The 22,653-nt window shown below is 39.5% G+C and overlaps 1 protein-coding gene across 1 annotated transcript in view; it reads right to left on the bottom strand.

The window, feature by feature from the left end:
* Positions 1-16,760, bottom strand: part of LOC124796182 (AT-rich interactive domain-containing protein 1B-like) — a 49,243-nt gene extending 32,483 nt beyond the window's left edge. Inside the window, exon 1 of the mRNA XM_047260272.1 lies at positions 16,636-16,760. Coding sequence (XP_047116228.1) covers positions 16,636-16,760 — 125 coding nt within the window. The remainder of the gene's footprint in view (positions 1-16,635) is intronic.
* Positions 16,761-22,653: the final 5,893 nt, after the last annotated feature.

Genomic DNA, 22,653 nt, shown 5'->3' with positions numbered 1-22,653 from the left:
CTAAGTCTAGGGGCTAATGACCTCAGATGTCCCATAGTGCTTAGAGCCATCTGAACCATTTTTGAATTCTGTTATGAAACAATATTGTTTATTTTTAGGTAACAGACAGGGCGATTACCGTTAGAAGAAAAACTTTACGTAAATTACGTGGCCCTTTGTATATCCTCACTCAGTGTACAGACGATTCACCATTTCCTGTTTCTACGAGAGTCTAGTACGGCACTGAACGCATACGCAAAGCGATCGAAATGAAGTAACGCCCAATAAGTATGCAATACACCTAGCATACAGGTAACACATTTAAATTCTTAACTGACCGAGGCTACTAGGAAAACTTCCGTGAACTACGGTTATTTATGACAAGTCTACCGTAGTCTGCAGTAGTTTTACAACTCTAATATAGAGTGAATAGATAGATAGACTTCTGTACCCAGAGGACAGTGTACCTATTAACACATGAAGGTTTTGCTCGATTACTTTAGAATACATTGTGGGATTGAACAGTGATGAATGTGTTCCAAATACTTACTATCAAAAACAGTCTTGATCACAATTTATTCATTACGGTGACCGGTTTCGACCACTACTGCGGCCATCTTCAGACCTACAAGTCGTATACAAAGCTTTAATTAGAGGGCTACATACATTTTAGAAAATACATAAAGTTATAAAGCTATAAAAAGATTAAATACCATTGAGTATGAACCTCCTTTTGGTGGTAAATCACTACTGGAGAAATCAGTGTACGTGTTACTATGTATAATGGAGGCTCCACCCACTTCTGACAGAATGATGTCATTACTAACCAAGGGGTTATAGGTTGAATAACAATGAAAAATTTCTTAGTTAAAAGAACATTGTCAAGAAAGCAAAATAAACACACACTAAATTTAGCTTGGTCAACAGCTATTGTCAATTTAAAAAATATTTAAACATGTAGGATAAATGAACTTCGTTTTGACAGTACGTGGGTTGTCCTCTCAAGGCCTGTTAGCGAACCGTTTGGAACGAATGGTTGCCATGGTGAAGTTGGACGCCGTTCCAAAGATGTGGTAGCAGGCTTCTTTCCACTGAAGTTGTTGTAAAGTCGATAGGCAAATTAGTGGTAGCCATGGTGAGGATAAACGCCAGGCCAAATATGATGCAGCAGGCTTCTTTCTAACGAAGTTCTTGCGAGAGTGAAATGGCAAAGACTGTCACGTCAGACGATGCACCAGCATGTATTTATTGAAACGATTTTCAATGAGTAGGCTGCAATAATCGTTAACTGACAAGTGTAGTACATGCCGCACAGAAACGATTTACTGGTGTAATACGAGACTTCCATTCACAGAAGATGTGCATATTTATGAAATATTGTCTATGAAGTTCATATGTAGATCCCATTTTTTTTTTACATGTGACAATTTTTAAAAGGCATTGCTATGTCTTATGTTGCATGCCAGTCTTATATACAAATAAAAATAATGAAAATGGAGGGAATTTAAAATTATAATACTACGAGCCATAGTGCCAAAAATAAAGGGATGTGAATTAGAAATATGCAGTCTTAAAGCATAGAAGCAAACATTCTAAAAACAGATAGTCAGTCATAAAATAACATTTGGTGAAATAAAATTACGAAGTAAAGATAAAATATTTCCTAAAGGTCTTAATAATTTTAGCCCTCTAATTAAATCGTTGTATACGACTTGTAGGTCTGGAGATGACCATAGTAGTGGTCGAAACCGGTCACCGTAATAAATAAACTGTCATCACGATTGTTTTTGATAATAAGTTTTTGCTCGATACTTCAGTCTAGTGACAGATTTTAGAATGGGATGCCGCGCGGGATTAGCCGAGCGGTCTGGGGCGCTGCAGTCACGGACTGTGCGGCTGATCCCGGGGGAAGTTCGAGTCCTCCCTCGGGCATGGGTGTGCGTGTTTGTCCTTACGATAATTTAGGTTAAGTAGTGTGTAAGCTTAGGCACTGATGATCTTGACAGTTAAGTCCCATAAGATTTCACACACATCTGAACATTATTTTTTTAGAATCGGATAAAGGAATGCGCGCTACAGACCGCCATAAGCAGCTTCGGCTATTTTCCACAGTAAGTGTTGTTATTAGACATGAAGTTGTTTTTTGTTCAGCATTTGTAAATATTTTGAGTTCTGCATATTTAAGTGCTGCATAATATGTGTTTTGGAACACTATTTATATAACAATTGAACTATATTTCCTCGATTGTGCATCAAGCTGTACCTCGACACCGAAGAAGGTCTTTTACCGTGGTACGTATGATACTTGCAAGTGAAGTGTGTTTCTTCAAAGTTTTAACAGTTATCAGTGTTTCCAGAATGAGATTTTCAATCTGCATCAGAGTGTGCGCTGATATGAAACTTCCTGGCAGATTAAAACTGTGTGCCCGACCGAGACTCGACACAGTTATCAGTGTCTTGAACAGTGCACCCATGGTATAGACGTGCCGGAACGGTAGCTCAGCACGTTCGGTCAGTGGGTTAGCTGCACTCTGTAATAAAAAGCTGAGTTAGTGGATCAACGCTGAACTTGAACAAGTGTCACAGGACGTCTGCCCCGAACAAATATAGCAATCCATTACGAACAAAATGAGATCAACAACGGAAAATGGGGTACCGTCTTTGACCCATAAACAATACGTCTTCGGCCCCGAGTTCGAATCCTACCACTGCTTGAATTTTGATTAATAATCAGAATTGGCGGCAGAGGACTTTTGGCATAAGAAGTCATCCCTCATTCGGCCAACGGCCTTGTCGAAGAAGGCGAAAGATCGGACAGACGTTCAGGAAACTCTCTTGTTCTTGGGATGCAAATCTGACCCTAAAGGTGGGAGCATCAGCATTGATCAACGGCATGAGAATTGGCGGCAGAGGACTTTTGGGATAAGAAGTCATCTCTCATTCGGTCAACGGCCTTGTCGAAGAAGGCGGAGGAACGGACATACGTTCAGGAAACTCTCTTGTCCTTCGGATGGAAATCTGACCCTATAGACTGGAGAATGAGCATTGATCAACGGCATGAGGATGCAGAAGGCAATGGAATCGACTACATTAAAGACACGTAACGTGTATCCACAGGAGATGTGGCCCGCAATTGAAGAAGTGTCATGATGATGTCTCCATTGGTAAAAGATTCCGGAATAGTCCCCCATTCGGATATCTCAGAGGGCACTGCCAACGGGGAGGATACCTTGAGAAAAAGATTGAATGATCAGAGGAAGGACAACGATCTACGAGGCGGGGCGTGGAATGTCAGAAGCCTGAACGTGGTAGGAAACTAGAAAATCTGAAAATAGAAATGCAAAGGCTCAATGTAGATACAGTAAGGGTCAGTTCAAAAGGCTCTGAGCACTAGCGGTCGCGCTGTTCAGGACTGTAGCTTCTAGAACCGCTCGGCCACCAGGGTCGGATTGGTGGTAAGTAAAGAAAAGCGGAAGAAAGACGAGGATTTCTGGTCAGATGAGTATGGATGATATCAACAGCAGCAGAAAATGGTATAACAGAAGTAGGATTCGTTATGAATAGGAATACTGTGAATAGTTCAGTGACAGGGTTGTTCTTATCAGCAAACCAACACCGACAACGATAGTTCAGGTATACATGCCGACGTCGCAAGCTAAAGATGAAGAGATAGAGAAAGTGTATGAGTTGACTGAAAGGGTAATACAGTATCTAAAGGGGGATTAAAATCTAATAGTCATGATGGACTGGAATGCAGTTGTAAGGGAAGAAGTAGATGAAATGTTTACAGGAGAATATGGGCTTGGGACAAGGAATGAGAGAGAAGAAAGACTAATTGGGTTCTGTAACGAGTTTCAGCTAGTAATAGCGAATATTCTGTTCAAGAATCACAAGAGGAGGAGGTATACTTGGAAAAGACCAGGTGATACTGGAAGATTTCAGTTACATTACATCATGATCACACAGAGATTCCGAAATCAGATAGTGGATTGTAAGGCGTACCCAGTAGAACATATAGACTCAGATCACAACATAGTAGAGATGAAGAGTAGGCTGAAGAAGACATTAGTCAGGAAGAATCAGTACGCAAAGAAGTGGGATACGGAAGTACTAAAGAATGACGAGATACTGTTGAAATTCTGTAAGGCTATGGATATAGCAATAAGGAATAGCTCAGTTAGCAGTACAGTTGAAGAGGAATGGACATCTCTAAAAAGGGCCATCACAGAAGTTGGGGAGGAAGACATAGGTACAAAGAAGGTAACTGCGTAGAAACCATGGGTAACAGAAGAAATACTTCAATTGAAGGATGAAAGGAGGAAGTACAAAAATGTTGCAGGAAACTCAGAAACAGATAAATACAAGATGCTGGGAAATGAAATAAACAGAAATTTCCAGGAAGCTAAGACGAAATGACTGTAGAGAAAATGTGAAGACATCTATAAAGAAATGATACAGGAAAGTCAAAACAACCTTCGGTGACAGTAAAACTAAGGGTGATAACATTAACATTGAAACGGGAATTCCACTGTTAAATGCAGAGGAGAGAGCGGATAAGTGGGAAAAAATACATTGAAAGCCTCTACGAGGGGGAAGATTTGTCTGATGTGACAGGAGAAGACACAGGAGTCGATATAGAAGAGATAGGGGATCTAGTATTAGAAACAGAATTTCAAATATCTTTGGAGGACTTGAGATCAAATAAGGTAGTAGGGATAGATAACATTCCATCAGAACTCTTAAAATCGTTGGGTGAAGTGGCAACAAAACGACTGTTCACGTTGGTGTGTAGAATGTATGAGTCTGGCGACACACCATCTGACTTTCGGAAAAGCATGAGCCACATAATTCCGAAGGCGGCAAGAACTTACAAGTGCGAGAATTACCACACAAGCAGTTTAACAGCTCTCGCATCAAAGTTGCTTACAAGAAAAATGGAAAACGAAATTGAGGATGCGCTCGATGACGATTAGTTTGGCTTTAGGAAAGGTAAAGGCACGAGAGAGGCAATTCTGACGTTCCGGTAACAATGGAAGAAAGACTAAAGAAAAATCAAGGCATGTTCATAGGATATGTCTACCTGGATAAAGCGTTCGACCATGTAAAATGGGGCATGATGTTAGAAATTTTGAGAGGAGTGGGAATAGGCTGTAGGGATAGACGGATCATATACAATATGTACAACAGCCAAGAGAGAATAATAAGAGTGGACGAGCGAGAACTAAGTGCTCGTATTAAGAAGGGTGTAGGACAAGGCTGTAGCCTTTCACCCCTACTGTTCAATCTGTACGTCGAGGAAGCAATGACGAAAATCAAAGAAAGCTTTCGGAGCGGAATTAAAATTCAAGGTGAATGGATATCACTGATACGATTCACTGATGACGTTGCTATCCTGGGTGAATGTGAAGAAGAATTACATGATCTGCTGAAAGGAATGAAGAGTCTAATGAGTACAGAATATGGACTGAGAGTATATCGAAGAAAAACGAAGATAATGAGAAGTGGTACAAATGAGAACCGAGAGAAACTTAACATAAGGATTGATGTGAATTTTCATAGTTTCTTCATGTACCTCTTAGGGGAGGAGATGGTTTTAAGTGTTCGCCGACTGGATAAGTTAAAACACTTGAGTGCGATGTTACTGAGCTATTTAAGTTTTTTATTAAGATGCCGTGACTATGGCAGAGTTTCAAACATTTTTCCAGGTTAGTATATTTTGCAAAGTCGACTGCTATGAATAAGATTGTAAGGAAAGCTGGCGCTGCTATTGTGAAGGAGAGGATCCGTTTTACCCGCTGAAAGTTGGACCTGATTTCGGAACAACTTTATCGCCTGCATCTAAAGATATCTGTAAAGATACGCTACTATTCATGGAACTGGACTGATGGTATAACATGGGCCACGTTTGAGTGGGTTCGGGAGGCAGCTACATCAAGGCATAGCAACGTTTAGCCGGCTTGAGGCATCTTCACAGCAAGAAACTGTTATTCTACGCTCCGTCATTAATATGACGGATAAAGATTTGGACGACACTACGATGATGGTTTTAAGTAAAGGACTGAACTCTGCACCCCCGGCAAGGGTTTTACCAATACCAGCGTTCATCAGTGCCGCCGAAGTAGCTGTTCGTCCTCTTTCTACGGAATCAGTGGAAGAAATAAGACGCGTAAATTGTCGAGCAGTTATTGAGGCTCGCCCACAAAAGAGTAACATATCTGTGGCAGAGAGGGCTGCACTACGTAAGCTTCACTAGGATATCGAGTCGGTGGTTCTTCCGCTGACAAGGTAATACCACTGTTTTAATGTCTCGTGAAGACTATCATGATAAAATGGACAGTTTACTGAGTGACAGCGCGTACCGGAAGATCAGCAAAGACCCCACCAATTAGGTGGCAACGAAGACTGATTCACCTCTGAACGCCTCCCCCTTTCCACCAGAAGTTGTACGATGATTGAAACCAAGTGGCGCGGTTTCTCCAAGGCTTTACGGACTTCCAAAGATACACAAGAAAGGTATTCCTCCGATAGTGAGCAACATGGGTTCTCCAACCTATGATTGTGCCATACACTTAGCGTTTTTATTAAGACCTCTGGTGGGAAAATGCACTCATCACATACGTAACTCTGTGGACTTCATTGGTAAACTGAAATCACTCAATCTGAACAATTCTTATATGTTAGTCAGTTTCGAAGTAGTGCCGTTGTTCACTAAGGTTCCTCTTTCGGAATCACTGTTTCCATTGGAAAAACCCTAGATAAAGAGATTTCAGCTTTGTTTGAACATGTTTTGACCTCGACAATTTTTTTTTTTTTTTTTTTTTTCAGTGACGAATTTTACGAACAGACTGACGGTGTCCTTTGTCGCCCTTGGTGGCCAACATTTTTATGGAGGTCTTCGAGGAGTAGGCACTAAAATCCGCTATCTTGACTCCCATAGTGTTTTGGAGGTATGTTGGTTACATGTAGTGTAGCCCCATGATGAAGACCAGTTAAAAGAATTTTTAAACCATCTGAAGTCAATCAGTATGCAAATTCAATTCACGATGGAAAGCGAAAAAGATGGATGCCTTCCATTTTTGGATGTGTTGGTACGGCGCAAATGTGATGGCACTTTATAATATTCAGTGTATCGGAAACCGGCAAATACGGATTTATATTTACGCCCAAATAGCTGCCAACATCCTTCGTAGATGATAAGTGTTCTCAGAACCCTGGTACCTAAAGCACACGACATTGTCGACGAGGGCAGTTTGGCAGATGAAGTTTGACACCTGAGAAGACTTTTTGAAGCCAACGGGTACTCTCCACAACAGATACGTAAGGCACTACAAATGAGGCCAACAGTGGTTGTAAGAAATGCAGAGACGGGAAGTTTTAAATCCATGGCTTTTCTGCCATACATGTGTAGCTTACCATGAAATATAGGACGGATTCTCAGTAAACACAAAGCGAAAGTGATTTTTCGCCCTCCACCAAAGACAGCAACACTCCTGGGTTCCGTTAAAGATCATCTGATGCTTCGCAAACCTGGGGTTTACAAGATCCCTTGTGAGTGTGGGCATTCATACATTGGAAAGACGACAGGTGCAGTCCAGGAGAGATGCACAGAGTACCGCAGGTACACTCGCCTGTTGCAACCTGACAAATCAGCGGTGGCAGTGCCCTCTATTGACACTGGGCACTCTATAGAGTACGACAACGTCAAAATTTTAGCCTCGACTTCATCTTTCTGGGACTCAGTAGTGAAAGAAGCGATTGAAATTTGGTTGGCGACGGATATAATTAATAGAGACAGCGCCTTCAGCTTGGACAAATATTTGAATCCGGCAATTTCTGTAATAAACTCACGAAGATGGCGTGGATGTGCAGCTCGCAGTGATACATCCATATCACCGTGTGCATCGACCGCGCAGCCGTAGATCTAATTCCCGGCATATGTTATACCTCTTTGCCGTCGATCAACGTCTCTGGCGCCTTGTGTATCTGTGGTCGCATGCGCAGTCGTCCGGTACGCGGGTTTAAAAAGACGGAGCAAGTGCCGGTGCGTCAGTCACCTCGGCTCACTTTGCAGATGGCTTTACGTTATTCGGCCGAAGTATTAGAAGAAGAAGTCCAATTTATGAGGCTCCACGTCCGAAATTTTATGGAACCATCAGGACTGAAGGTCACGAAATAGATAAAGTTAAGGAATTGTGCTACAGAAGCAAAAAAAAATAAATAAATAAATAACAAATGACGGACGGGGCAAGGAGGACATCAAAAGAAGACTAGGAATAGCAAAGAGGGAATTCCTGGCCAAGAGAAGTCTACTAATATCAAATATCAGCCTTAATTTGAGGAAGAAATTTCTGAGAATGTACGTCTGGAGTACAACATTGTATGATAGTGAAACATGGACTGTGGGAAAAGCGGAACAGAAGAGAATCGAAGCATTTGTGATTTGGTGCTACAGACGGATGTTGAGAATTAGATGGACTGATAAGGTAAGGAAATAGGAGGTTCTGCGCAGAATCGGAGAGGAAAGGAATATGTGGAAAACACTGATAAGGAGAAGGGACAGGATGATGGTACACCTGTTTAAATATTAGGGAACGACTTCCACGGTACTAGAGGGAGCTGTAAAGGGCAAAAACTGTAAGAGGAAGACAGAGATTGGAATACATCCAGCAAATAACTGAGGACGTAGGTTGCAAGTGATGCTCTGAGATGAAGAGGCCGCATCAAACCAGTCAGAAGACTGATGTCCAAAAGGAAAAAAAATCCAGTAGCTTCAGTTTCAAAAAGTATCTAACTTGTAACTTTTGAAAAATATGTAAAAATCTGCCAACTGGTTCAAATTTGTGTATACGGTTGCTGCAAACTTCAGCCATGTTCAGAGTTGTAACTTGTAACTGGTTTTTGATTACAATTTCTCTTAATTTGATTTCTAGTACACATTTTTGGGCTGTAGTAGAACAGTAATGTAACAGATACGTGATTAAATACAGTGCTGACAAAATTTCTGGATTGTAAGAGACCCGAAGCTCTAGAGATTTTGTTCTACAGGAGGGCACTGAAAATTAGACAAAATGATATGAGAAGAAAGAGGAGGTCATCAGCAGAATCGGCGGGAAGAGGAAGATGTAAGCATTGACATGAAGCAGGGAAGCAATGGCCACAAGCACACTTCCATCTAGATTTTCTGGACTACCTCGTCACTTTCTTGAACAGTCACTTCCCACAGAGTCCTAACGGTCCCTGCGGAGTCGCCGTTGGAGGTCCAATGTACGGTTATTAACATCTTACATTTCCTTCTGGTGAGTACTACTGTGATTTCTACCAATTTTTACGACAAACTACATCCCTCGTGAATTAAAATCCGGCTAAATTTGAATGAGTGTAAAGACCATAAAACTTTTAACAAGACAATTCGTCTTGTTTCGTCGGTAATCATATCGATATGCCGCGACGAAATCGAATATGTCAACATAGCATTTTATTTTGTCTGAACAAGTCAGAATGTTTTGAGAAGCTTCTATTCCTATTCCAGGGATTAATGGCATTTTGAATGATGTGTCTGCCTTTTTCACATCTGTACTTTTTCATTTTACTTTGTTGCTTCCTTTCGTCCTTCTCTATCAACATTTTTTAAGTTGTTGCACATTTTGATTGATTTCAAAGTTGTTTCCCAGCATAGTAATAATAACGATAGTAAACGCAGTAATAATATTAGAAATGATAATAATGATAATAACAGTGACAAACAAGAAAAGAAAGAATGTGCATACATTCGTAAATGTACTATTAATCAGTTAGAATATTAGTTGAGAGACTATATGTGTATGTATGGACTAAAAGTAGAGGAAATGAAAGTTTAAGAAGTAGTATAAATGCTAGTCACACAAAGTTTTTAGTAAATGTCATTTTACACAAGATTGTAACAAGGAACCTCTTGAGTGCGAGGTCGTAAGATTAACATTTAGTAATACTTATTTGAAAATGTTGTGTTAATAATTGTGACAGTAAAATTTTTGCTCTTAATGACTCACCATGGGCATCACCAGGGTGACAGATGACGAGCGTCCGGGAGGGGCAGAGATCAACCGTCTATGGAATGTTCGTGTTACACTTCACAAAATGGACATCGTCAGTATTCAAGAAATGTTCAAAACAAACCATTAACGTGGACCATGAGCACTGAATGAAAAATGGCGTGCCACAATTAGCTCAAAGGTTAGCACCGTCGAGATAGAAAGCGAACTACTTAGGCGTTACAAACCATTCAGCTACGTATCCACTCATAAAGAATATTTATAGAATCATATTGGTGTAAACTGGTGATAAGAACTCATGGAATGTGATGGCATGCAACCAAATGCGAAACAATCTGTCGTGGAGCTCATCGTGCAACTGGCTGTCCTCTAAGGCGTAGCTGCAGATAGTGTGATAATATATTTTATAGGCACAAAAAAATCTTCTAGACACTGAATTTGGCCAGAGGTTCCAGGTGGTATGAATCGCAATGTCACACACATTTCAGGAAGAATAATTTGCTCCAATGGAGAATGATTACTATACACAGACCAGGAATCAAGGAAGAGCAAGTTTCTTTTTCCAGCTATTGGCCAAAAGCAGTGCTCATATCATAGTTGTAGTTCTCTTACGCCCATTTTCCCGCTCTTGATTGTTGTGACGTACATATTCCCTACTGCCCGTGCAAGGTCACGCACAACAGGAAGAAACGTGGGGGCAGAGCACCTTCAACTTCTCGCCGCACAATTAATAACTTTCCAGCCAATTTTCCAACCAGATTAATAGTCGGCATGATTGACACGAATGTTTAAAGGCATTGATGTTACCTGATCTTGATACAACTCTCTTGGTATCTCTAATTTCCAGAGTTCCTTTCAAATGCATTTTCTCTTCAAATCCCAGTTGGTCGGAGTTGAAAATACATTCTTTACTGAACAATGGGATAAGTTCGTTTATCCAATCTACAAATTTTCGGGCCGATTCCAAAGTTTGCTACGCATCGTCAAGTTGACGCTTTGTTTTGAAATTTCGTCATCTTAGATCTTCCAAATCCTTAGCACTGTTTATAGTTACGCAACCATTCACTACTTCTTTTGAAATCACCGTAATCTAGGGGGCTCGTAATTTGATGTGTATAACGTAGCAGGTCACAATAAATTTTATCCAGCATCCTTGAAATGTGCAAACACAGATTTTGTAACAACATCCGCGGTTTGTCTTATGTGCTACAGGGTCATATCGCTGCAGACTTATTCGATCTGTTCATAATTTTTTTCCAGTATGCTGCCGATGATCCTCCATGTACGTAATTATGTTTCGTACTCGCTCTTTGGCCAACGGTTGCCCTATACTACGTTTCACTGGGTATGAGATTTGTGGCTTCCTGTCTGACAAGGATGATGAAGTTCATCGCTTGACACATGTTTCAATTGCACTTTCACTTGTTAAGCACGAATCATCATCACTGTACTCGTCATGTACAGTGTCCGAACTGTCGAGCGTATACAATAGCATACTTTCGACTGACCTATCTTGCAGAAGCGCTAATATTTCATCTGCCACTTCTTTCTCATACTGCGAAATTTCATGGGTTTCTTTCCGAAGAAATGTCAGCTTCGACCTCTGTTGTCGCCACTGCTATGCTTTGTATCAACGCCACTAGCATTGTAGCACTGTAGCACTGTTGCGAGTTACTCGTCGACTAGGCAGTTCAGTTACGCTCTGCAGCCTCATTCAATGCTCACCATTGGATACCTCTAGTCCCCCCCCCCCCCCCTCTCCTCCACAGCCATTAGCAGCGAGTCCTGTGGTTACATGGAAGACAATATAGTATGTAGGGCGTTGAATGCCGTGAAGATCATAGGCTTTTGGCGACCTCGCTCTCAAGGGGTTCCTTATTAGTAAATATACAGAACTGGTATCCCAGGGAGATTGTACAGTCTTACTGTGCACCCATCTTACGTCCCGCATAGGGTACATGCTATTTAGGTAAGAGAGTTTAGAAAGCGTACCAAGGCTACAGACAGTTATCCTTTCCCTTGCTCACTGAGGGAATGGTTTAGAGCAGATGGTCATCTGTATTAATATGAAGAACCCTTCGACGAGTACTTTATAGTTTCTTACGAAATATGCGCATAGGTGTAAGAGCGACAATGTTTTAATACAAATAATTAACATTGTTTTGCTTCCTCATTGTATCAGTTATCTGTATCTTGGAAACAAATAGTAAGGAAGTGTATCTTCATCCACTGTTTCACCTTCAAAGCGATTCATATCCACGTCTTCTTGATGAAAAGTTGTTGATTTTGATAGCATGTTCAGTGAAGTTAAGTTTTGACGTTTTTGATTCCTAATATGCACCATTTGCGCCTTCAGTCTAAAGCAACTACCTGTGAGCTTCGTAATCCTTCAACGATACTTCTAATTGCAGATACCAAGAATTTCTTTAAGTGATTAATAATTTACGCAACATAAAGGTTTCTCCAGTCACAGTTATCAGTATTTTACTAAGCATTGCGACTGTGAACTCTGCTCTATAGTCTAAGGCTATATTTGCGTGCAAATAAGCGAAATGTTGAATAAAATGTTCTAAGGCTTTAAGCCAGTTCAAGCGGTCAAAAGGCCGAGAGCTTTGAGTCATGTACTCCTTGGCCATTAACAAGTGGTGTGACTGCTGATGGCCTACTCGTACTCCCTCATATTCTACAGTTACCGGTTGTGATGTTCTATGTGCCCGTTTGAACATTGAGATCTTTGTATCCCACATCGCACTGCATTGGGAAAGTTGTTTCTTCTAGTCGTTTCCAACTTTTTTTCTAGTTGTCATTCTCCTTTGTGGAACGTCTTTCCCTTTCCGTCTTCCCTTCTGCGGTTTGCCGGTTCCACCTTTGGATTCATGAAGTGTTGACAGCAGGTTACAGTCAGCTTGTTAATGTAAGTTGTAAAATACTTCGCGAGTTGTGAGACTCTTGGTTTTTGTGGTACTTTTCATTCGAAATTTACGTGTAAAATTTAGAAACATATTTATGTAAAAGAATAAAGTATAAAGGAAAATTGTAGGTGATCTGTAAATAATCTTTGAAGAAGTTTGGGAAAGAGAAAAGATCACAGAAGAATGGAATGTGGCTCCAATACTCCCAATGTACATGAAGGGTATCAGGGAAGATGTCGACAATTACATGTCCCTTTTACGAACTGCTGATAAGATATTATCAACAACATTAATTAATACAGTGTCATTATACTTGTGACTGTCAAATGGATGGATGTCAAGGTATGTTTAGAAAAGGCAGATCCTGCTCAGAACATATTTTCGACTTAAGATCCGAAATTCGTCACAAGTTAATAACCTCCACAGCTGACGCATTTAATGATGAAAAAAATTTAAAAAACTTCGTCAAAGCAGTCCGTGAATTTTCAGTGAAAACTAAGTTGACAAACCCAATTCGGCAAACTCTGGCAAACACAATCTCAGAAGCAAAACTTGTGGGTTAGATACAGGCGTGAGACAAGGTAATGGTTTATACCCACTTCTTTCCAACTAGGTTATGCAGAAAACTGTAAGAATTATATTGAATACCTAATGTGTCCAGTAGTCCCAGGAAGAAAGAATAAAGCTACTGCAACGAACTTCGTACCACTTGCGGATGATTTTTTCATACTTTGTGAAAGGCTAACAGCTGTGCAAGATAATCGTTTCGAAGAGACGGCCAACATGATAGACATAACAATCTCTGCAGTGAAAACAAAAGTTGTAACAAGTAGTCAGTGTCTTCTTCTTCCTCTTCTCCTTTTCAAGTACCAAGCGAAATTGCACTTTACGGTACTCATCGTTGCGTGGTCTTCCTCTGTCTCTTCTTCCTTGGCTCTTATAATTTTAGCATTTAAGGGAAGTCTGATACTCTCCATTCCCTCTAGGTGTCCCTTCCATTTTCTTCTATAATCTAGCATATTAACATTTAGACTAAAAATTTTTATTTCTTCAATATTATCCTGATTTCCTACTCTGTCTTCTATTGTGCAACATATAACTCGTCTGAGGAATTCCATTTCCTGTGTCTCAATACGGCTTTCTTGCTTTTTGCTAATCACCCTGGTCTCGTTCCCATAGAATAGTGTAGGGACAACCACTATTTTGTGGAATTTAATTTGAGTATCTTCCCTAGTTTCGTTTTTAAGGTTTCTATGAATTGTTCCACATACTCAACTGAATTTACTAAGCTTAATTTCTATATCTTTGCCTGTAGCAGCATTTCACCTCACATTCTAGGTAACTGAATTATTCTAATTCCTCTAAAATCTCCTGATCTACCCCTATTTTTGGTTTTAATGTGTTGTTAGCCAATTGTCTTGGTTTTGTCTGGTGAGATCTCCATGCCAAATTTCGCACGTTTTTGTTTCACTGAGTAAATTCCTTTCTAAATGTCCTCTTCTTTATCGCCAGTATCACTGCATCGTCATCATATGGAAAGATATTTAAAAGAGTCATCTTGTTTATGTACAAACCTTTTTGAAATTCTACTTTCCATATATACATCGTTCCGTGTTTGTAAACGTTAAACAAAATTGAGAAGCTACAGCAGTCTTATCGTACTCGTTTGTTATTTGGTATCTCGTTAGTTATTTTTCAATTGAGATACAAACTTTTTATCGCGTTTGTTAGATGTTTCGTATATCCGTTTCTCGTTATCTTCGAAAGTTTCTGTCTGCTGGCATTGTCAAAAGGTTTTTTTTTTTTTTTTTTTTTTTTGTTAAATCGATAAAAGGAATATTTGTTTCTTTATAAAATTATCTGTGCTTTTCTGTTATCTGGTGTGGAATAAGAGATGCATCTGTCTGCGCCCTCTCCTAAGAACCTTTTTTTCCTCATCCAGTATTAGTTTCATTATGTATTTAAATCTTGCCCTTAAAATCTGAGCATACAACTTGTATTGGTTGGTTGGTTGGTTGTTTTGGGGAAGGAGACCAGACAGCGTGGTCATCGGTCTCATCGGATTAGGGAAGGATGGGGAAGGAAGTCGGCCGTTCCCTTTCAGAGGAACCATCCCGGCATTTGCCTGGAGTGATTTAGGGAAATCACGGAAAACCTCGGAAAACCTAAATCAGGATGGCCGGACGCGGGATTGAACCGTCGTCCTCCCGAATGCGAGTCCAGTGTCTAACCACTGCGCCACCTCGCTCGGTACAACTTGTATTCTGAGTCCAGTAAACTACTTCTTCTATTATTACTGCATAGGCTTTTGTCTCCTTCTTGTCTTTGGGGATATTCTGGCTCTTCCTGCATTCGGTTATGAGGCGTAGCAGTCGTAGACGAAGCATCATTCCTCCATATTTTAGAAATTCAGCATTAATACCATCTCTTCCTGTTGCTTTTTTTGTCCTTAACTGATGTCAAGGTAGACGTTATTTCGCCAGACTGTACTTCATCTAATCCCTTGTCATGTAATGGTTCAATTTCAATTTCAATTTCTTGTGCTGTAATAACTGTGCTCTAATAATTGTGCTGTAATAATCCAGGCATTGTTCTTCTTCAAAGTTGTTTATTTGTACCTTCTCTATTTGTGTTGTCTTTAAAGTTTTTAAAACTTAAGACGCTGAAAAGAAACAGTTCTATAAGAAGAGAAGAAATACTTCTAAATGCATAGTAAGAAAAGCCCACCAAGAACACTGGGACAGATTTATTTGTAATATCGAGAATGAAATTTACAGTAGCCAAGTATTCAACGTGTTCGAATATGTATAATAACAGGTATTGGGCAAGCAGGAAAGGTAAACAAAACTCAAATATTTGGGAGAGGCTAGTCGAGAAAACAGTTTAGATACATCTGATTTAGGGAAAACGATAGGCAAGGTGCAAAATTTTTTTGGTGTAACTAAGAATACCTACAGCAAAAATTACCGATCTTAAAATTTTAAGAGAAAGCACTAAAATGCAGCAGTGAAACTAGGGTGGCAATCAGTTAGATAAAAAATCTTAAGGGAACGAGGTTAGGAAAGATTTGAAAATGAGTTACACAAGAGGATGAGAAATATTGGAAAGAGACATAAAGGGAATTCCGAAGGGGGGGGGGGCGGCAAATAAAACTTTCACAATGTGGTGTACAGTCAGAAAAATGAAACATATTGAAGGAATAAGGAATAGTGGAAGAAAAGAAAAGAGCAACGAAAAAAAAAGTTGAACGTCGTGCTCAGTAAATCGTCAGACAAGAAGAAGATTCTTTTTATTTCTATTGTATTTTTAATTTTTAATTTTTTATGACGTCCGCCTCCAGCCCCGAGTTGGATGCTGTATTTCTTCAAGTAGTGTGAAGTTAGTTCCTGGTCAAGTGGACCGTTTAGACGAGCTGGCAGATTCGTACGGTTTTAAGCACCCCACAACGAGTAATTTAGTACCGCGTGAACTGACAAGACCGTGTAGTGGCGCGTTAGGTGTAATCGGCGACTGGTAGACAGTAAAAGAGGCTCGGGGAAGGCGGCGCGGCGCCCCTGTCTCAGGAGTGTGGGGGCGCCGGCTCTGAATACCGCGAGCCGCTTCCCCAGCGGATTAGGGGTGTCGCCGGCGGCGCCACTGCGCAGGGGGCGGCTGGGAGGCCCGAGGGGGAGGGGGGATGATCCCGCGAGGCCCCAGTTATTCCAGCCGCCTACCCCAGCCCCGCCCCTCGTAAAACCGCCCCGAAGAGGCCGGCTTTGCCACTGCTGCCGCCGCCGCCGCCGCCGCCGCCGCCGCACAAGCCGTGGGGGTTTTTACGGTGCAGTCGGGGGAAATTCATGGCCTGTTGTTTCAGGAGTAGGACACGGCGGCGGGAGGATAGGTGGGCGGATGTGGCAGGGGGAACGGCCTGCAGCTCCCGGCTGCGGCTTCTGTTCTGCAGGTACACGAGGAGCTCACTGGCCCACACTGTGCGCAGCCGAGTCAACTGCTGCCAGCGGAATCAACCGAAGCTCCTAATGTTCCTGGAGCCGCAGCGCGGTTTAGCAGAACCGCTCCGTACTGTACAGCGTGTGTCTTTCTCCTCCTGTCTCCAGGTTCTGTATAAATTAAACTGTCCTTCATAAAACATTCTTGATTACTATCGGTGCCGTTACGTCTTCACCCATCGTTAAAACCTGTCTTCAAATGACAGTATTCATACATGTCATTGTTAAAAACAGCTTTTTCTCATTCTTAGCCAGTGTAACTGAACTATGGTCATTAAACTTACGTAGTTGTTTGAATTCTGCTGACATGCAATGTTTATCAAATTTGACGTTGTCAACCACGAGATATGCGATCTTTTTTGAAGATTTTTTATTTATTTTAGGGACGGAAAACCAAGGAAGAGCTATTTTTAACTATGTCATGCATGGATGCCTTCATTATAAGAGAGGTTTTATCGATGTTTGCGCTACCTACATCAAGAATGTTTTATGATTTGAGGCTGTCGAGATTGTTAGCCGAAAGTAATAATCCATTCAAAAACAGATGATTTTATGTACGATCTTAACTTCAGTGTTTTTCCATCAATAACATAAATAAAACATTGGCAACAGGTCGAGTGTTTCCTGGTTGACTATATCAGCGAACTTGAATTAATTCGGTAACATGGTACTGGAAGGTTCACCTTAATCATTATTGGAAAACTTTAAATGCGAATATTTTAGCTTAGCCTTAACTGCGCCTCTTATTACTATCGAATGAAACAACAAATCTACTGTTACGAGTCACAAATTGTTGCAGTTTTTCTATGTATTTCAGAGGCTTAAGCCTTCATAATCAGGGGCATTTTTGTGAAGGTATAAGACACAAATGTTTTAGAGTCTAATGATGCTGTGGCCTAAATCTATACTGATTTTACTCATGTATGAATTAGTATGAGTTAAGTGTGCGACTTTGGAGTAACCAACTGCACGGTCTCCAATGTTCACAGACACCCTTTCCCCTTGTGGTTACATCACATACAACATCACATTCACGTTGTACACATTTCGCTTCAGATTTGGTTTCTTTTCTCGAAGTCATCGATTAATGGTGTTTAGCCCAGTTTACATTTCCATTCTCGTGCCGTCGTCTTCTTCAGGTACTGCGAGTTTTCCTGTTACATGCACTCGCCACCTGGACTAAGGCCAGACTTTAAGCCATTGTTGGCCTCTCGCCACCACTTACAACTGACTGGCTTATACCTGCAGCTGCGTTACCATGTCAGTATCTGAGTTACGATGAGCGATGTTTTGTAAGTATCCTGGTAATTTATAAATACGTGGGTATATAGTGGTGTAGATATACATGTATGTATGTAGTGGTAGTGTCTAGGTACAAAATGAATATATTTCTATTGTTCTGAGATTTATTAACAAATATTAAGAACTACATGTTCTTTTCTCTCAGCTCTATTACTTATTAAAGGAAATACGAAATATTCATAGCAAAAAGGATGATAGAAAAAACAATGACTTGCTAAAAAAAACTATTTCATTTGTTTCTATATTATCAACTGAAATACGAAACTAGAAGTACCAAAGTATCTGTTGTCTACTACGAAATGTATGTCTGTTTCAAGGAACCAAATTGACCATTAAAATAAAATGTGGACTTTCTAAAAAAAATGTGGACTTTCTAAAAATATTACACAGCGTTAAACTGCCAAAGAAAGAAAATAAATAATTATTAGTTCACTAAACTCAAGTTTTATAACATATGTACATGCAGTAAAGTCAGTTACCTTCACACGTTCACTTTTTCAGGTGAGAATAGCCTGTCATGTGTGCACCCCAACTTACACCACAACTTTCTCAGATGTCTCATTGCACCCATGTGCTGGGGCATCCAAGTGGCATGAGTAGGAGTATGCATCGGTGCATCAACCTTTTGAAACAGCTATCCATAGTAGACTGTGTACATTATACTGGAAATCTGCTAATTAATTGACGAAATTTATCTTCAATGAAAAGAAATAAATAAAAATGTTCCATTCCCTACTTTACGCTTTTAGAGGTCAATTTCTTATTTTTGCTATATTTTGATTTTGTGAAGTAGCAGGCAGAGCTACTTTCACATGTATGCCTGATGCCCACTATGTCCTTTTATGCTCTTTTGTGTTACAGAGACCACACTGATTTTCCATGAAATGCGCATTCTGTCAGCCTCTCATTGCTGGGGTCGACGCGATGACCCGCAATATCTTAGTAAAATAAGAGATGAACTCCACGCCTTCTCTAAATTGTGAACTTTGCAGTATATCTTATTGGGCGCTTGGCCCACAGTTTATAAGCTTAGTGCTGTATTGTAGCAGTACGATCTTCCTGACTCCACATGCCTATGTTGCCTACATACAGGCGCAGTTTGGGTGGTTGGGAAAATGGCAGGAGTTGGCGCGCGCGCACACACACAGACACACACACACACACACACACACACACACACACACACAGACAAACATATTTTATTCTCTAAATTACAATTCATTATTTTACTGGCTATAACAAACGAAACAGCCAATACATGCGCCCAGAACCAGCCACTTTGATATCTGTAGCACACTTGGCACACAAACATGACTGTTTTTCGATCTTTATATGACCCTCATGTTAAATCTCACAATGTCATTTCCAGGTCTGATTTACTTGCATTACTGTTCTATAGCAGTACAAAACACATGTGACTCACGTAAGTGGCGTTGTTTCTCTAACTTATAGGTAAAGGAATACTTGGTGACTGCTATATTTTCATCTTCATACCAAAATAAAATATGAGTTTAAATAAACCAAATACTATCGGTAATAATTGTGTGTACTATCAGACACATGTGTATCTCTTTATTAATACAACTGCCTTAGTTTACATGTCAACATACATTTGGCATTCACTGTGGTTCAATCCTTGTATGCACTCTGTGGAAGGCATAATAGAACCTCAAATTAAGTATCACAATGTTATTTCGACGTCTACTATAGGTAATAAATTGGTCATGTGGTATTTTCAGTTACCTACTACCAGCTGCTTTTTATATAGGAACAAACGGAGGCAACTGATGTTTTCAACTACACAGTTTCCATTACTTTTCGGAAAAAGAGGTTGCTATGCTTTCAGATACCAGATTTCAGTTATCTTTCCACTACATCAGATCTGACAGAATAAATAAATTCAGTAGGCAGCCCTTTGCAAAAGTTGAATATTTAAAGATCTATATAGAAATTCTCCAAAAAATTAGGAGAAGTGGAAGTATAAGAAACAGCACGAAACTCATCTATTCAATTAATCTTAAAAGAAGATCGATTGTAAAACGTTCATTATTTCACGAAATTGGTTTAACAATATATCTTACAAATTCTGAAGTACATGAAAATATCGAAATATTACGGTTTAACAGAGCTAAAAGACGAACTTTACTGAGATTGGTTGCTGTATGTTTCTTGTTCAAGTGGATGAAATACGTGTAAACAATTATTACTTATCTATGTAATATTTAACACAGCTTCCATAGATTAACAGCAGTCTGTCAGACTAATGACTATCTCTGAATATCAGTTTTTTTTTCTTTTTGAGTTTGCGACTTGAATGTGAGGTGTGAGATTATTGGTCCACCTGACGTTACACTTAACTGTACAAGTTGCAAAACGGATTTCGATAAATATAAAAGGACATAATTAATTATTATTAGTTTACCTACTGTAGACAGAAAACTAAACTACAATCCATACATTTTTTACACATTATTGTGTCCCTATACAAGGGTATTAACTTTTCTTAGCAGTAGAGAACGTTTGTCTCTTTTTGTTCAATGTCAGTAATAGCATGTAATTCTGCTCTAGTAGTTTCCAGTTAGCATCCTATACTAAACCAGGTGAAGCGATACAATAAGCCGTACCAATACAATGAAAAGTATCCAAATTATAAATTTTACAATGGTTGGTTATGTTTTCGAATACGTGAACAAACAGTAGCATATCAATCTTGAAAATACAAATCAGAAGACTTTCCTAGTGACTTATGGCTGAACAAATGCCATACGCTTCAAGGTCTTGGGTATTTACCTTCTATAATAGTTTCCTCCTCTTAATGAACTTTGCCTTTTCTCATTCGAGTGAATGATCTTCTAATAAAATAGGATCGTTATTCACGTATTCATATAGAATTATGTCTTTCAAACTAATTAGATTAAACACACTTTCATTTAGAAAGAAAGATTATCTTATTATCCTAAGATCATTTGTTTTTAAATATGATTTCTAGAAAATATCCTAAAAAATAAATAAGTTTGTAAACTTGAAACTTACAATAAACTATCTCCTTTGGAAGACTGCAGCAATGTTGATTGAAATTGACTTATATGTCTCCATGTCCGATGGTAGCAGTGAAACGTATCCCATATTTATTTTTACTTCATTGCCACAATCTACAATCATATACGTTTGTGATCAGAGAATGGCTATCGTAATTGTTCAGGTTGTGAAATAAAATGGTTTTTACAAAACACGTCTTTTTTTCAACCTGAGCTGTTATGTGCAGCTTCATTATATGTAATAGTAAAGTGGGATCCTCACCTGGAGAGATTCATGGTAAATATTACAAAGCTTTGTCGACTGAAATTCTAATTCTCCATTAGAGCTTATGTCCATCTTTTATTTCCCAATAAGAATTCTTTCACAGTGTTCAGAATAAAAAAAATTGTACCGATCTGTGAGCCATTTCATAAAATCGCTACCTCCATATAAATTAAAATCTGAGTGTTCTTCATAGTAGCTACAATGCAAATAATCAGATATACTGAATGATGTATGTACATGTAATGGATACGAGTATGAATTATAATTTGAACTATGGCTGCATGTGACAACTCGTTCCAGCTTGCACTCAGTGTCTGCATACATTACAAATGCATGTTTTGCTGGTTCCTGAAGTTGATAAACTTTACATGATCACTCTTCCTACTACCATTCTTTTATTAATTGGTATGAGCTGTTAACAGGCAGATTGGTTTTCTTCAGCTAATTTTTTCTTTTGAATGAGACTAACAAAGACATTTTTCACATAATATTACTTACAGTATTGCTAACAGGAAACTACATTATACTTTGATGAAGTAATATATTGAACAGTCGTTTTGATCCCTAAAATTACAACAGATTTCATGTTAGCTCCTTAACAGAAGACTGTTTTACTCCTTTTGCCCTTTCTATTACATATTGTAATTTAGTCTCCAGCACATGCATTTTAGCTCTCAGTCTAATGAATGCAACCACAATTTCTCAGTTTATCTCATCCTTCTTTAATCCTAATGTTTGTTTATTCATAAGTGGAATGATATATTTAGTATTTGGTGGAATAAGGAATGTGATATGGCAGTTCTATGCATGCATTGTGCTTGGTTAAGTGACCAACAAAAGGAAACTGATAATTCCAGGGAGGAATAAATCAATGCTAGATGATCAACTGCTAAATAAATTTGAAGATAGAAAAGGAAATTACAATAGGACTGTAAGATGGCAAGAACTATGCCCCTTACATGAAGTAATTAAAGATCAGCTAACTCACGTTGAGCGAACAGTAGGGCTGAACAAAAACGACTGACAAGGCACAATGCATCCTGTAGAGGGCATAGTATGGACGTATTGAAATAATTAATGTCAGGTGATGGTTTTAAAGTAATTCACATGACATGAAAACTTTGTGGAAACGTGTCGATT

Source organism: Schistocerca piceifrons, chromosome 4, assembly GCF_021461385.2.
Source record: "Schistocerca piceifrons isolate TAMUIC-IGC-003096 chromosome 4, iqSchPice1.1, whole genome shotgun sequence".
Classification (NCBI taxonomy): domain Eukaryota; kingdom Metazoa; phylum Arthropoda; class Insecta; order Orthoptera; family Acrididae; genus Schistocerca; species Schistocerca piceifrons.
This window is presented reverse-complemented; position numbering and strand designations above follow the sequence as displayed.